This window comes from Sander lucioperca, chromosome 9 (genome assembly GCF_008315115.2).
Source record: "Sander lucioperca isolate FBNREF2018 chromosome 9, SLUC_FBN_1.2, whole genome shotgun sequence".
NCBI classification, from domain to species: Eukaryota; Metazoa; Chordata; class Actinopteri; order Perciformes; family Percidae; genus Sander; species Sander lucioperca.
The window spans coordinates 9,649,688-9,666,362 of record NC_050181.1 but is presented as its reverse complement, the minus strand read 5'-3'; the positions used below and the strand labels follow the sequence as shown (position 1 = coordinate 9,666,362).

At 41.1% G+C, this 16,675-nt stretch overlaps 1 protein-coding gene across 4 annotated transcripts in view; it reads left to right on the top strand.

Annotated features, from left to right (window-relative positions):
* agap3 (ArfGAP with GTPase domain, ankyrin repeat and PH domain 3) overlaps positions 1 to 16,675 on the top strand; it is a 124,652-nt gene that overhangs the window by 72,334 nt on the left and 35,643 nt on the right. For all 4 annotated transcript variants that reach the window (XM_036004780.1, XM_036004781.1, XM_036004779.1 and 1 more), the window contains 5 exons: positions 410 to 537; positions 817 to 972; positions 6,035 to 6,118; positions 10,319 to 10,423; positions 12,126 to 12,297. In XM_036004780.1, coding sequence (XP_035860673.1) covers positions 410 to 537; positions 817 to 972; positions 6,035 to 6,118; positions 10,319 to 10,423; positions 12,126 to 12,297 — 645 coding nt within the window. The remainder of the gene's footprint in view (positions 1 to 409; positions 538 to 816; positions 973 to 6,034; positions 6,119 to 10,318; positions 10,424 to 12,125; positions 12,298 to 16,675) is intronic.

Sequence of the window (16,675 nt, the reverse complement as noted above, 5' to 3'; positions counted from 1 at the left end):
CATTCATTTCTTATGAAAACCAAAGTCGATTCAAGTCTGTTGGAAACCGAGATACTGTACTTTCAAAGGAAGATAGTTTCTGTTGGTTAAAAACCTTTTTATTTAAGTAGTTTATGTTGGGTAAATGTATCTAATATCCAACCAAAGACTAACAGATGCTTATTATTTAATTATGTAACGTTTAATTGGAGCTGATACAAATTGTTCACATCTGTTAGTAGTGTAGTAGTGTTCAGTCTCAGAAAGAAGCAGTGTTACAACCTACAGAAGCACATGTATGTTTGTGGTTTCTATGTTCTCATTGCTTCATTAACAAGTCCCCCAAAAACTCTGAAGTATTTATGTCAGGAAGAATTTGAAAGGATTCATGAACAATCTGTTACTGTGTCTTTGCCACTCTCTTCTCCAGTTGCCCAGAAGGTTGTGGCCATGAGGAAAAAGCAGCAGCTCTCTATTGGTCCATGCAAATCTCTCCCTAACTCTCCCAGCCACTCATCAGTCCCCGCTGCATCTATCCCCTCTGTTCACATTAACCAGGTAAGATCCAAATCATCAGAGACAGCACACTGTTTTACCTACTGATCATGTAGTTTTAATATGAATAAGAGAGCTTGATCCTGTTATGTAAAGAAGTCTACAACATACTCCCTTTATTTATTTCTTCTCATAGTCATAACTTCTTTTATCAGTGTGGGAAAATAAATAGATTGTTCCTCATTATAAAGACTCTGACGTTCATTCTCTCAATCTTTCTCTCTTTTCTTTTCTCCCTTCTTTTGATTCTGTCGGTTCCTCTAAATCTCTCTCGCTCCCCAGGCGGCCAACGGTGGGGGTGCATTCAGCGACTACTCCTCCTCTGTTCCCTCCACCCCCAGCATAAGTCAGCGGGAGATGCGCATTGAGACCATCGCTGCCTCCAACACGCCCACGCCCATCCGCAAGCAGTCAAAGCGCCGCTCCAACATTTTCACAGTAAGTATGCGACAGCTGATGCAAAGCAACACCCACTCACACTACTAGAAGGCATGTTGCCAAGCACACTTTGTCCACCAGAGGGAGACAGGTAGCTCGAAATGCATCAAAGCCACCTCCCTGCCTCCGATTCAGGCAAAGAAAGCGTCTTGTTCACACTGCACAATGGGCAAAGGAGTAAAAGACTAAATTATATTAGATCCCCGAAATGCTCCAAAAGAATACACCCTTCTTTCAAAGCAAATATCAAAGATAAGCACTGTGGAAAAAACGTCAACTCTTTTCATGTCCTCTTTCTTTTCTAATTGGATGTAGTAAGTGCGCATGGATTCAGTTTCTCATCTCACCCATAACAAACTAGGCCCTCTGCACTGTCTAAATCTTTGACCTCCCTCCCCCTACCCCTCTTATTTTTACTAGATCCTTTCTTTGCAGTGACTTCCCTTTTGGGCAGAGACGGCAGCAACAAACCGCCAAATGCCACTTCTCCTGCCCGACCAAGCTAAACTTAAAGTCCGAGCCAGCCAATGCCCTGTTTACACGCTGCTAGTAACGCATGCCCACGCCCCAGCTCCAGATAGAAATGCTCACCCAGCCACTAACCATCTCACTGAGTCTAACTCCCCAATCCTGACCCCACTTATTCTACTCTGGCCCAAATCTGATCTCGACCACAAAGGTTCACTACCACACTAGTATCCCGACCCCTGTCTTCCTGCTCTTTACCCCATGCCCTGTCGTATTTGCCCTTTGCTCTAACCAATAGCATATATGTGCACTAACCACTCTAATTTCCTTAGCTGTCCTAAGCTTGTCTTTTACTTGTAGCCTCTGCCCTCTTTTTCTACCCAGCCTGCTCCCCCACTTCCTCCTCTCTCTTCCCCTCTACACCAGCCTTCTTCTTTGCTGCTAAGCCTTTCCTAATCTCACGTAGCCAGACCTCTGCCTCTTCATGCTCAGAGAGGTCTGCAGAATTTAACCAAAAATGGCTTTGTTGTTCTTCAAATGAATTAAATAACTCTACGGAGAGAGCCTGTTTGTACCTTCAAAAAAGCCAATGTTTTTTCACGATGTCTGAGTAAGCTTTTCTAAAGCTTTACTTATCTTTTTTTCCCACACGTTTCTAGTTTTGTTCTGCAGAACTTTGTGAGCTTTACGAGACAGAGATCAGGCTATGTGAGATGAGTCTTTCCTAACTCCTCCCTCGTACATCTACCCTCCCCAACCTCTAAAATGTCTCTTCTCCTCCACCTGTCTTCCTCCCACTCACCTCTTTCCTCTGTTGCCCTCTGACCCCCTGTCTCCTACCTCCTGCCTTCTTCTCTCCCCCATCTCTTTCTAACTCCTTCTCTAACCTCCCTATCTATCCCCCCCACCCCCTCCCCTCCTCTAGTTATCCTACTGCCTTGACCCTGTTACCCCAGCTGCTGTGGAAGCCGCAGGCTTTGTGGCCTCCGAGCAGTACAGGCTGTGTGCTAGCTCCCCTTGTTGTCTCCCTTCCCCCCCTGCTAGGTAGTGACTAACCATGTCCACCAGAGAAATGAGCCTCTCCCCGTCCGCGTCATGGAAATGCCGAAGCACGCCACCTACCCAGTGTGGGTGCCGGAGTGGCAAGCCGAGCGGGAGTTTCAGCTCATGACCTTCTGAGGAGCAGCGAGCCGAGGGTGGGAGGAGGGAGGGTGAGGGAGGAAAGAAGGAGGAGGAAGCAGTGGAGGAGGAGGAGGGGACAGAAAGTTAACGGGGCCATGTCGACATTTCTTCAGTGACACTTGAATGTGATGGGCTAAGGAGAGGAAGACTTGCAGTGCCAACCTTTTTGCCATTTTACAAAACGACAGAAAGAGAAAATATTTCATCAACACAACAATATCGAGGATGTCCATTTCCTAGCTTTGTCCGTTTAAAAAATAAATTGACATCTGTGTTACAAAGTAGTCCTGCTACTCACTGATAGACAGGAGGCTGCCATTCAGAAAACCTGTCATGTTTTCTAGCCACACTCTTTTAAGTAGTTCACTTAATGTTAATTTTGGGAGTTTAAAGAGAAGTATTCAGTGAAAGAAAATATGCCTTAATGTCATCAGTAGACGAGCTTTGACAGATAAATATCAACCTCACTTTATTAATTACATACAAGGAATTTTGTGCTAATATTACAGAGGAGAAAATTGCTGCAAGTAATTGATCTTGTCCACTTGTCATCAGATATTTGTCACATTTGTGGCACTGGCATTGGGACTCTTGAAGTTAAGTTGGAGAGTAAAATTAATTACTTCTGTGTTCAGGTTTTTTGGTCCAAATTGAATCTGACTACAAAAACAATAACAATAGTTTATTAGAAAAGCCCCTGAAAATAGGTGAATCTTTTTTTTTTTTTTAAATACGTTGGTTTGGCTGTTTTTTTAAAGTAAGTAAATGAAACTCAAAGCTTTACTACAGAAGATCTTATCACTCCGTCTTTTCATCGCTCTCACAAATCAATTTCATTAACCACAATCATTTCAAGCCAGTTTTGACCATAACTGTCGTCGGCCACTAGGTGTCAGCACAGTACACATGATCCTTTCCTAGTGCTTCCATGGTCAATAACACTAAACGATCTGTTTTGTAATCTGTCTGTGGTTTTCCTGACGTCTTCAGGCTGTCTGTCCCTTTTTGTGTTAAAAAGCACACTGTTTAGAAATTTAGATGAATACTACGCCATTTTTTATACTTAATTTCATCCCACTCATTAATTCATATCCATTTAATCCATGAATTAATGTCTGCCATTTGGTTTTTTCCATTTCATGTTTTTACTACTTAATTGTCACTGGAGCTCCACGTATGAAACAAAACATAACCAAAAACAAACAAAGGAAAAAAAAAAAAAACAAAAAACATTTGACACTGTTTTTCAATATTTGCAGATTTGTGCTTCTGTTATCCAACCTTTCTTCAACAAAAAGGGCTTTCCAACTCCTTCCGAATTAGAAGAGCATGATGGTTTAAATAAAGAGTCCCCCTGCTTTGCCAATCATGATAGAGAGGAGATTATTTATTGAGGATTTACAGCTCGTTGCTGCTTTACCCTCGGTGCTTAATCGCATTTAGGGTACTGCATAGAACTTGCACTATAGGGAAACCATAGGACTTTGCGTCCAACGCAGCCTAAAGTCGAGTCGTTTGGAGTGTTTGAGCACACTTAAAGTAGATTGTCAAATATCACGAAGTGAGACAGACTCGAGGGACTCTTCTGGAAATGCCCCGTCCACCCCCGCCCCACCCCCACCCCCCAACTTTCATTCAGACATCCCACACAAAAACACGCTGTACAGTCAAGTCACTCTTGGAACTGTTATCCAGCCACCCAAAGGACACAACTTTTCCTTACATGACATCACACTGCCTTTTGCCATAAATGAGGACTCAAGGACTAGAGGTGCCAAGTTTTTTTGTTGTTGATTTTCCTACATTCATTTGGTTCGTTTTTATTTGATTCCTTCTTATTTTCCAGGGAGTACTGAATGGAATTGAAAATGTGGTATAAATGTATTATCAGAGGTATTTTAGATCAGAGTAATTTGGGTTATTTTATGAAGGCCTTCATAAAAATCAGGGTAGAGTGTCAGGGTGTTGAGGTATTACCGAGAGATATTATACTGAAAGTTACAAACAAATGACACTGGGTTGCACCGACTTGTATGAATGTAGTTAAACTTAACATTTGTTTTTCCTATTTATTTATTTTAAGTTATTTATTTTTGCACATTCAATTGTCTTGTATTCATTTATTTCTTTTTTCTCAGTTTAGGTTTGGTACAGAGATTATGAACTCTTGCATAATCGCTTTTCTAACATGAACGGATTGACAAAAATATAGACTGCTGTATATCTTGTATTGTATTTTATTTACAATGGTACTCTATAAAAAAAGTACATACATATAAGGAGTATATGAAATAATGCCTTTATTGTTCATCCTATATTTTGTGGGAACTGCAATGTTTGGCTCAATCTGTTGAATATTTTGAAGTGAATTTGTGACTTGCTTTGTATGGTGTCTGTATAGAAGCTAAACAAGTCATCATTAAAAAAAAATAAAATGTTGGAAAAAAGATAAACAACAGAGTTGGTTTACTTGAACTCGGACTCTACCTCTTCTCCATTGGTGACTGGACATTTCTCATGTTCTGAGTGAGACCATACACACTCATGTCTGTCCCTACCTGTATCACATCTCTTTATTTGTTTTGGGGTGGGAAGGTTATTTTTTTTAAATTATTTATTTCCATGTAAAGTTAAATTTACTGCCTAACCATTTTCCCCTACACAGGCACGACCAGAGACTTAAAATGTTCATGTGTTTTAACCTTTTTGATATTTAAATTGTTTGATATTTGCAAAATTATTTTATTTCCCACCAGGTTTGGCAGGTTTTGCAGGTCGGAGGAAAATACTTTAGTTTAAGTCTCCTGTAAAATAACCATTTTCCCTTCTCTCCCTTTAACCTGTTGTGAACTTTAACGTATTTATCATGCTACAAAAGCCCTTATCAGTGCGACTATACAAAGGGTACAGCTGAAGCTACGCTGGTATAGCAGCAGTTGGTCTGCAGGTCCACTAAGGGCCCGCTCTGGCTCTCAAACAGAGGGAAGGATCCCCCAAAGGGTTTCAGGGCTGAGTCATGACTCAATGTGTGGTCGTCCTTGGTCTCCTCTGTGTTGAGATGTGTCTAGTGTGGTCTTGGTTTGGTCTCTGTTTTAATTTTTAATTTTTAACTTGCACGTCGGTGTTACTGCTGTTTGTTCCGCTGGTCTGCTTGTCTGTTAATTTCAAGCTTCTTTTGAGACTTTTATTTTGCAACGTCGAGTTTCTCCACAAATACTGCAAATGCTCAAAACACAAACCCTCACCTCCCCTTCTGACCCCCAGTCTCTCTTTCCCTCACACACACACACACACACACACACACACACACACACACACACACACACCGCAACTACACAACTACTCCCCAAAAATTCACCTCACACCCCACATCTCCCACTCTACTCTGACTGACTTTCTTGTTTTCTTGCAGTCACGGAAAGCCAGTGAACAAGCAAAGAGCGTTGACTGTAAAACAGACAGCATAGGCAGTGGAAGGGCCATACCTATCAAACAGGTAAGCTGATTTACTCATTTTTACCCTACATTTCTCATAGTTAGGTAAGTATAATCAGTTTTTGTGTCATTAATTGTTTTCTGTTTAATGTTGCTTTTGCTGCGTGTTAAAGATGTAATCACAGTGGTTAGGCCATAGAGTTCGCCAGTGTGATTTGGTCGTGTCAATGTAACCACTAGATGGCGACATAATACAGCATAACAAATGACTTCAATGCCAGTACAAGTGTAGCTGAGTACAAGAGAGAAGGATGGGGGTTTAGACAAACATCAGAAAGGTTTGTGTAAATCACACACCTAACAAATCAAAACCTGTAGGTTTTGACATTTTAATGGCATTTTCAGTTTATTTCTGACCTCATAAATTTCAGGTAAATTGTGAAATAGAAACGTTCTCTTGTTTATAATGAAAATCAACATTTTGTGTGTTTCTCACATGAACATAGCTGAAAATAAAGGTCTGTTTTAATTGTATACAAACACAATCAATGTAAACAAATATATCACAGCTTCAGAAAACCAACGTTTTTAGTAGACTTAGTTATTGTGTAGCGTTCGTCTATGTATTCAAAGGCATGTCAATCAGTTTGGGAGAGATGATTCCAATCCTGTGATCAGTTCTGATAATAATCTTGCATTTGGATCATGGGTGCACTGTTATTATAAAACGTTTGGTCCCAGTGGAAATGTTATTATTGCTCATAATTGTGCGTGGGTAGTATTTTTGCATACAAGTTCATTCATGCATATCTATATAATCAACTTTTGACAGCTATTAGCTGAAAATGTCATTAGATATCTTTTTTTTTTTTCTTTAGGTAGTTTCACAATAGGTTACATTGTGCTACATTAAATACTACAGATTCACTGACTGTGATTTCCCAACTTAAATTTTTTTTGCTGCTACTTTTTATTTTTATCATTATATATTTCTTTTTTTACACATCTGAGTGAGGATCATTTTCTAAAGGTCCGACTACAACCAAAGGAGAAGTAATTGACACATTGATTAGTAATCACTCATGATTATATGAGGGCTTTTGAAAATGGGTCAGCATCATTATATTATCCTCTTTACTTGCAAATGATAGAAGATAGTGTCCTTTTTTAAATGTTGAGCCAGACCTTCTCATTCCCTTGGGAAGAAAATTGCCAAGGCCAGTGGAACATAATGGCAGGGTGACACTTCCAAGCCCCCTCACTCAATCAGAAAATCCTGCTTTGGGGAAACTAGCTTAACAAATACAGTATCTATCAGTCCATCCGTCTTTCACTGATAGTAGATGTTCATGTAATAGATGCAAACGTTTTATGATGTTATAATTTTAAAATAAATGTAGTAGTGTTACATTTCTTTTACATCAAAGTCATACTTGCTAACATGGCATATGTTTAAATTGGGGTTTTATTTGTGCACAACACCCTGGAAAATGGCTGAAATACACTTAAAAAATACTACAAATTTAAAACTTCATGGTTGCCATTCTAAAAAAAACATGTAATTTCTGTTTCATTTCTGTAAAGCCCTTGGTTTTTATGTAGATTAGTGTAATTCCCTGCAGAAGCAGGCAAATCTGAAGAATGCAGGTGAACACAAGGTTGGTTTTTACAAATTAAAAAGAATCCCCTCTGAGCCATCTTTACTGTAAACTCTGCCATTCTTACCCAACACATTATGGGGAGCCCAGGGCCAGTTTCTCTGAGTATCATGGCAACTTTTGACAAGAGCCATCCCCCTCTTTATCTACAAAGGACTTTTTCAGAGGGGGGAGTTTGGCTATACAGATGTGGAGTGAGGGGGTTAGTGGTGTGATCTCCAGGCCAGTCAAATGCACAATCAAGGAGATCAAAGTGTCAATGTGAGCTTAATTACCACTCCCCCCTCACCCCATCGGGCCAAATTACGCACCCCCTTGGTCTCCCCCCCCCCCATCCCTTCCCTCGCTCCAACCTACCTTCTATCTATAAAAATAGTGAGTGAGGATAACAATGCACTCACTGCTGCAGTGAGGAGCTGTTGACACCCCCCACCCCCGAACCCAACACACATTTTTTTTCTTCTCCCCCTGTCACAAAGGGCCAGCCTATCAGTCAGCCACAGTGGCAGGATGCAGCTTTATTCCTGGTCATCTAACAAAGAAGGGAAAGACACTATCTACTCTGTGTAGATATGACAATTGTGTAGCCACAGAGAGCACGTCTAACGATCGGCCTGTTTCCTTATGTCGCACAGGCTGAACACACTCATCTCTTTGTGTGTGTGTGTGTGTGTGTGTGTGTGTGTGTGTGTGTGTGTGTTGTAGGGAAACACAAGGCTCCATACATGTTGCCATTTGATGCCAAACTATCACATTAAGAGCACACTGCTCAATCCAAATGAGGCAGACGATTGAACAATTATGATAAATGATCTCAAATCATTTGTCAAGCTTCCTGAAAGTGACGTGCTTTATGAAAGATATATCACAACAACTGTTAAAATAAAACAGCAGAAAAATTAGTCTGCACGTGTAAATATTTTCACATTCTTTTTTTAGTGTCTTTATCGATCTGCTTCACAGCTTTGATAAATATATGAAGCTCAGTACTGATTGCATGTATAGATTTATGTATGCTTCAGTAAGGCCACGAGATGAGCAACATATTTGCTTGTAAAACATGCATTATAAAGCCGCCAGAGGCCCTGTGACTGGATCATTTACTTTGTATGATTAGAGAGTCATTTAAAAAGTGTTTACAATTCTTTTATTGACTAAATTGAGAAGACTGGGCAGTCAGCAAGTTATCAATTGAAGGACACAATGTTTTTCCCTGGAAAAACCTCAAAACCAAGGCTTTCTGGTATGTAAAATAACATATGTGACTTAAATGCACACATTTTATTTTATGTTATTCACTAAACAAGAATTAAACAGAATTGTGCCACATTTAGATTCCCCTTTCCTACCTTCAGAATTTTATGACGTTTGCTTTTATTGCAGTTCCCAACAAGTTGTATAACTGAGTCATCTTAAGCAACACACAGCCAATGTTGATGCTGGTCTGTTTGCTCAGTGGTCTTAGTTTTAACTTTTTCCCATTTTAAAATAGGATTTTAGGAGAAGATAACATCAGAAAATATTATTTTATACTGTGCAACTTAAAGATGTTAGTAGGGAAGAACAGATTTAGGTGTGGATGAGGTGTAGATTTAAAGAGAATATTTGAGCCACATTTAAAGCCATAAACAGGCAGGTATATTCATAAGATATTAAAAAGTTATTTCTTCCCCAGATGAATCAGGGTTTGGATTAGGATGATTGTCGGCAAACAGCCTGGTGCCTGGGTCACAGAGGGTCAGCTCTTCCTGATGTGTTAATCAGGATTAAAGCCTGCAGGATGGGCCTGGCTAGCAAAATACTACACCCCCCCCACCCACCCACACACACACACACACACACACACACACACACATACATACACACACACTCGGGCTCTGGCTGTAAAAGCACAAACATCGCCCCCGCTTAATCCCCTAATTAAGCCTGCCCCTCCTCACTATTTAACCCCAGAGAGCCTCCTGGCCCTTGCACTCAGCAGCGTTTGGCCACCTCCAGCAGAGGAACTGCATTGTTTACCAGTGGATTTACTCAGCAGATAAGGAAACCATCGGATGCCCTAAAAGGCCCCAGAAGATAAAGTAGAATAGAATAAGAGCTGAGTGGGCTTTGAAGAGGGGAGATCACACTCCCTAATCCCGGGATTGAGAGGTCTTCCAGAGTTCAGCATGTTATGTGTATGAATGCAGGGAGGAGGTCTGGCAAATTGGATTGTCTCTCTCTCTGAATGGTCTCTGTGCCAGAGGAACTTGGCCACCTTTGGAGGTTCAAATGGTCACAATAGAAAAACTAACATATCATTCAACCTGTCAACAAACACATTATAGTAAAGTATGAAATTTTAAGGGGATGTAATTACATATTACTATTTTGTTTCTGCACTATTTTTTTAAATGTATAATCTCTTCCATACGGTTTCATAATTGTCGTTTAAAATGATGATTGTTTGCTTTATGACTTGCCACAAAGAAAATGTAATTGCCAAATCTGTAATAACAATAATAATGCTGTTTTATGGTATTTAACATCCATAATGGCTCATATTATCCACCATGCTGCTTTGAGAAGAGCATATGCTCACCGTGATGCCTTGTCTCTTACAGGGAATCCTTCTGAAGCGAAGTGGCAAATCCCTCAACAAGGAGTGGAAAAAGAAATATGTCACACTCTGTGATAATGGCGTCCTTACTTACCACCCCAGTTTACATGTAAGTCTGAACCCCCTCCCTTCTTCCCTTCCCATTTCTTTTCCAATCGCCTTTATGTGTTTGTTACACTACTGTTTGTACTTGAGGGTGCTGCTGCAGGTTTTAATGTAGGACTTTTTTCAACCGCTGAGCATGATTCTCTTGATGGGATTACATTTACCACCACAGCCGTGGTGAGCTGGATTACAAGCATATAGGCTCATGATTTCTACAGAGACTTATCTCTGTATATAACAGCTATATTAGCTATCCCTGTGACTTTAAGCATAGTATTAAGAAACAGGGTCTCCTAGTCGTCATCTCTGTTCCCCCCCTGTGGTGTCCATCCCCAGTGCCATCTAATGGAGACATGGCTGTGCTTCTGCGTGCCCGCCGCGCTCAGACTCCACACTGGCTTGTATTTATAATGGTTCTCACCGCATGGCAGCAGAGCCTGACCAGCCTCCCACATCCATCTTTGTCAGAATCCCGCTGGGCCGCTAATACCTCTTAAACACTCGGCTGGCTGGCAGCAGACAGCTCAGGAGCCCAGTGCCACACTCAAAAATGCCCGTCCTTCTCCAAAATCCCTTTAATTCCTCCCATCACTCTCTCACTCTCTGATTCTTCCATCCCGGTGTTTAAGATGTTCAGATAATTTGGCGAAGTAAAATGAAAGCTATTCGCAACATCTTGTGTCTAATGAGACAGCTCAAACTTTGAACACAAGCCCAACAGTTAGACACAAACCTTGTGTGTGGCCTTGTTGCACTGACAGTGTGTAAGTGGTTTAATTTACAAGCAGTTATTAGTAGAGTCTTGATCATTACAGCTATCGCAGGTCATCAGGGCAATCTATGAATCTATGAATCTGTTGACTTATGGAGGGAGGTGAAATAAGGGAGACCGTTATATTAGCGTGGTAATTTTGAGCAGTGGAGCAGAGAAGGAGTAAGAAAGGGGAAGAGAGATTGAGGAAAGGAGAGAGGGAGGAAGAAAGAGGGAGGGGCACAGACTGAGAGTGGAAGTAATTTCGCAGTCAGCCAAGCCATCCACACAATCACCTTCTGTTAATTCTATCTGCTACATCAATTAAATTGTTTGTAGAAACTAATTGAATGTGGCTTAATCACACATCTTAATAGCTTTGCACGCTTCGATCTGGCTTTTAATTCCAGCAATAAAATGAAATGAGAGCGCTCACTGGGTAATTAGCGAGGAGGCTTGGGAAAGAAATGAGTGCTTTATGACACGGTAATAAAGCAGAGGAGCCGGTGGGGGGACGGCAAAGGCCGAGCTCGCCGCTATCTGGGTCTTTTTCTGCTGAGCCCAATGATTTTCACCTTGGCTTCCCACATTTGGGCAGTAGTCGCTTTAAACCAAATCAAAGGCCCAATTTGAAAGAGAATGAGACTGTTTGCATTCATTAAGCCTAACATCTCGCTATTTGGAGAGACAGCGTGGGCACAGGTGATGTATAATGGCTTTACAATCATTTTTCCACTATCACACACCCTGAGTGGAAGGTCTAAGATGGGTTGTGACTAATGGGGATGAAAATTGAATTGTCTTTTAATTTGTTTTTCTTCCATAATTCCTGGATTCTTGTTGGTCTGCTGTGTATAATCAGTTCCCTGAATTGAGGGAAATATTTGGACTCCTTCTTGAGTAGAGTGCAGGCCATTCACAGCGATTGCCATGCTCTTTTTCCCACTTTCTATAGGACTACATGCAAAATGTGCATGGGAAAGAGATAGACTTGCTGAGGACAACAGTCAAGGTTCCCGGGAAGCGACCACCCAGAGCCGTTACCACCGTCGCCCCCACTGCTAGTCCCAAAACCAACGGGCTGACCAAGGACCGCAGCACCTTGCAACTGGGCATAGGAAACACAGGTACGATGTTCTGTCCTTATAAATGTTATAAAGCTAAAGGCCAGAGCAATAAAAGTACATTTTCATATTTAAGATACAGATTAATGTACAACTTAGATATTGGTTTTAGACGTTCTGACAATTCTGCAAATGTTTCGAGTGATTCATCTGGAATATAGTACAGTTGTACACTGTTTTATCTTCAGTCTTGTAGTTTTGGTCAAAAAACATTAATCACAAGTGTTTGTGAAAGTGACGTCACACTTACGGAATATATGATCAAGGATCTTCTAACTCGTTTTGCTCAATCCTTCATCAGGCTCATGGAAACATACAATGGGCCAAGTATGTGAAAACAACAGTTTGTGTAGTAACTAGAGATAGGTGTAAAACAGACTTGACTTGAGACAATCTTTAGTAATCAGTGTCATCATTAAGAACAATTTACATTTTTTGTGAGCTTGATGAAGCGCTGAGCCAAACATGTTGCTCTTATCAATGTTAATAAAATATGGATTGTATATTTTTATGGGCTGATGTTTTCACTATTACAAACACTTGCGGTTAATCATTTTTGTCCACATGTTCATCTTTCAAATCACAGTTGGCAGCACCTCCAGTTCTGAATACACGTATTTATTGCTACACTCTGCACACAAATTGAAGGAGCTGACAGGACATTTCACTGGAATTGTACCTTATATAATTGAATGTAACAAAATTGATTGATTGAAGTACACACTGTACACAAAGCTTTTTTCCCTTTTTTACTTATAGTTGTGGTATGGAAATTAATACTACATAATACTATTTAGTTATATTGGGATGGACATGGGAGGTAAAGAGGGATCTCATTCTGCGTACTATGCACAAGAGAAAACAAATCACAGGTATAATAGTGGTTACTCAATGAGTCTTTTATTACTGTACTCATTTTCTATGTCCTCAGGTTTGTGATTAATCATAAAAATGGGTCCAAAGAGGTTAATTATCTACTCATCGTTTGTTTCATTCATGCAAATTAGCTGCCTCATAGTATACACAATGATTACTTAATGAGCGTCTATACGAAATCTATGAGTTCTCTAAAATTACTAAGCAGGGAATTTAAATTTCTGTTAAAACATAATGCCCTTGTTTAAGGAAATATCACATAAAAATTAAGGTTTGTTTATTTTGGACTATTATGTCACTATGACACTGACCTAGTTATTTTTCACCCTCTATGGTAGTGGGGGACACAGCAACAATAACCAGAGTTGAGTGATTCCTAAGCGTCGTGCCAGGGTTTCTCCACCTTTCAAGTTTAAAAATAGAGCCCTTCTCCCAGCAAGTGGTGCCACCGGAGGCTGCAGAGAGTCTGGCAGGCTCATAGAGGGGAAGCCAGTGATTGGATTTAGGGGTTAGGATTAAGAGTAATTAATACTAATTAGCAAAGTGATCCCCGGAGGGAGGTGGGGTCCTTGATCAGCTGTGAAATGGGCACAGTGTTTCCATCACTCAGGCTAAAGCTAACTGGCTGAGAGCGGGTACAGTGCCAAAGACGGGTCAGCAGGGACCATTAGCACTGTCCAGGCAGGTTACTGTTAAACCTGGCCAAGGTGCTGCCACTGCTGTACGGGTTAATCAGTCAAAAGCAGAAAGATGTAGGAGTTTACAGAGCAGAGGACGTTGGATCGAGGTTGTTCCGTCCCACAAACTGTTAACCTTGAGCGCTGGGTTGAGGGGAGTCATTGGGGCAGAAACAGGGCCTTGAAAAACAGGCCGGATTGGGTTTGGGGGAAACAGCACCAACTGTTCTGTTTTCTTTGTTCGTTTCTTGAAAAAGACTCCTCAATGATAAATTCCCAAGATTCTCAGTTGTCATCCATTTGTGCATCAGGGAACAATGTGTGAGATTTGCCTTAATCTCCATTTAGGAAAAGAAAGGTTACAAATCACATCAGGTCTCTCTCTGGGTGGAGGACCCTCTTCTGATTATGCGATCGGGATTTTGATTTCATTAGACGTGCAATTGATGAAGGGAACAAAGGGGTAATTTTTCATTCACGGCGTCCAAATCACAAGCCTTGTCTGTGCCTTTGGTAATTCATTCATTCCTTAGATCTAAAGACCTTTATAATCACTGGGAGAAGAGGGATAGCGACTGTGAGAAGGAGGGGCGGAATGGATGGGGGAGATGGGAAGATGAAGAGGAGAGGCTGAGAAGACAGAGAGTAAATGAGAGAACGCATGCGCCCACGAGTTTGCCAAGCGGCCAGGTTTAATTCCTTTGCTGGGTGCTGAGCGGAACCATTTTAAATATGATCCTCCCTGTTAACGCGCATCCTGCCGTGTCACCGGCGACAGATACATTGTATCAAAGTATTAATGGGCCCAGTCACTTTGAATCAATCCTGTGGGGGAGAGAGATGCATATGGAAGAGGTGGAGATTTCAGCATAGTGTGTTGCTCATTCTCTCCTCACTCTGTACCACAATTTGTCTCCAGCTCTAATCTATAGCCCAGTAGAACCAGTAGCCACATACTCACTGAGCAGCAAGCCCTGCCAGTGCCAACATAGTAGTAGGTACTAATGAGTCGGGGTTCCCAGCCTTTGTCTGATGTACCCTCTCAGTCAGATGAGCTCAAGTACTCCGTTACCACCCATCATGTTCCAAATGTGTCCATTTGAACTGATTTTAAAACAGTTTTTAACACTATTAATAGGGGCTTTCTGACCGGAGGGATTTTTGCAGTTCTTAGAACTAAACGTTCCTAGAACACTTTTTTTGTTGTGTTCCGACAGTAAAAATTTGGGGATTTTTAAGTTCCTCTGGGCACAGTAGCATACTTTTTTAGCTCCTACTTCAGAGCAGGGTCTTTTCCCTTTCCCTTTTCCTAGGTGTACTCGATTGGTCGAACTTATAAGTCACGCCCACTGCCAACTCGGAACTTGCAGACAGAGCAACAACCAACAACGGGACATTTTAAACAATTTTCACCATCCTATTCATCATTTAATTCACTTCTGACAACATTTTAGGCGAAATTAACTGTTTAGATTTCGAATATAGGCAGTCTTCCGAAAATTGATGCCGAATTGACAATTTGCTTCAAAGTTTTCGGAGTTCAGAAGCTCCATCAAGTGAGGCGACAGCCAGCAAGCGCCTGCCCCGGCTTCTAGCTCATCGCTCGGCCAGTCATGCTCAGACACCTCGCGTTAAGCTGGAGGTCTCTCAGACCGCTCGTAAATAAGAGGCGTTTATTTCGCCGTTGACGGTTCGTTTGCTTAAATATCACAACACATGTCCATCATAAGATTAACAGGAACCTGTGGTTAACTGTCTTTTCGGAGTTAAACTCCACAAGCGTGTCCTGCGGCTCGCCGGCCGTCACATACACACACACACACACACACACACACACACACACACACACACACACACACACACACACACAGTCACACACACACACACACACACACACACACACGTCCACAGCGCAGCAGGCAGAGGCGGGGTCTATAATATAATAAAGCCCCGTTTGTGTTGAGCAAAACATTACGTTAATTACTACGAGAATGGACGTGCATTTAATATAGGAAAAGTGCACAAGTAATAGCATAATTTGTTGTTGTATGTGGCGCTAAGGTCTAGTGACGATGCCGTGCTTGCGTCACTCCCTTACCCCTCCTACCAGTCTCTATGGCCACTTGGCCAGTGGAAATGCAAACGGAAAAAAAGTTTTTGGGGGAGAGTAGTTCTTAGAAGTGTACTTTTCCTCTAAAAAGTACAAGTACTATCCGGTCGGAAAGCACCTAATTATATAAAAGTGGAGTTGATATTTGTAAGCTTGGTCATGGTTGAATTTATAGGCTACTACTGCCACTTATAGTGGCAGAAGCTGGATTTTAAGCATTTCAAATTTAGTGATTTCAATTTTTTCAAATTACTTGAGCGGTGACTCAATCCCAATGTACCCCCAGTCAACTGTAGAAGTACTTCCTGGGGTACACGTACCCCTGGTTGGGAATCGCCACCACAGAGTAATAGTTTGTATCAAGATCTGTTTTGTCTGTAGAATAATTTCTTTTCTTTTTTAATTACCTAGCATCATCTCTTAGGAAATGACATCAAAATATCATCAAATTCATAGTAAAAGTGTAGCATAACAGCAGTTGTGATCCAGAAATGTCTGCAAGCGATAATAAACCACTTTTTTTTTTTGAATTTGTCCAAACAGCAACATATCTAAACAAGTAAAGCAAATAGGGTGGTAATATCATACACAATGGTTAAAGTAAAATCTTAAAGTTGGTTTAATGCATACAGTTTGTATAAGTGAACTATATAATGCACAGATATGAATATGACTGTCTGAGTGACTTGTGTGGGGACTGGCAGCAGCAGTAGCACTA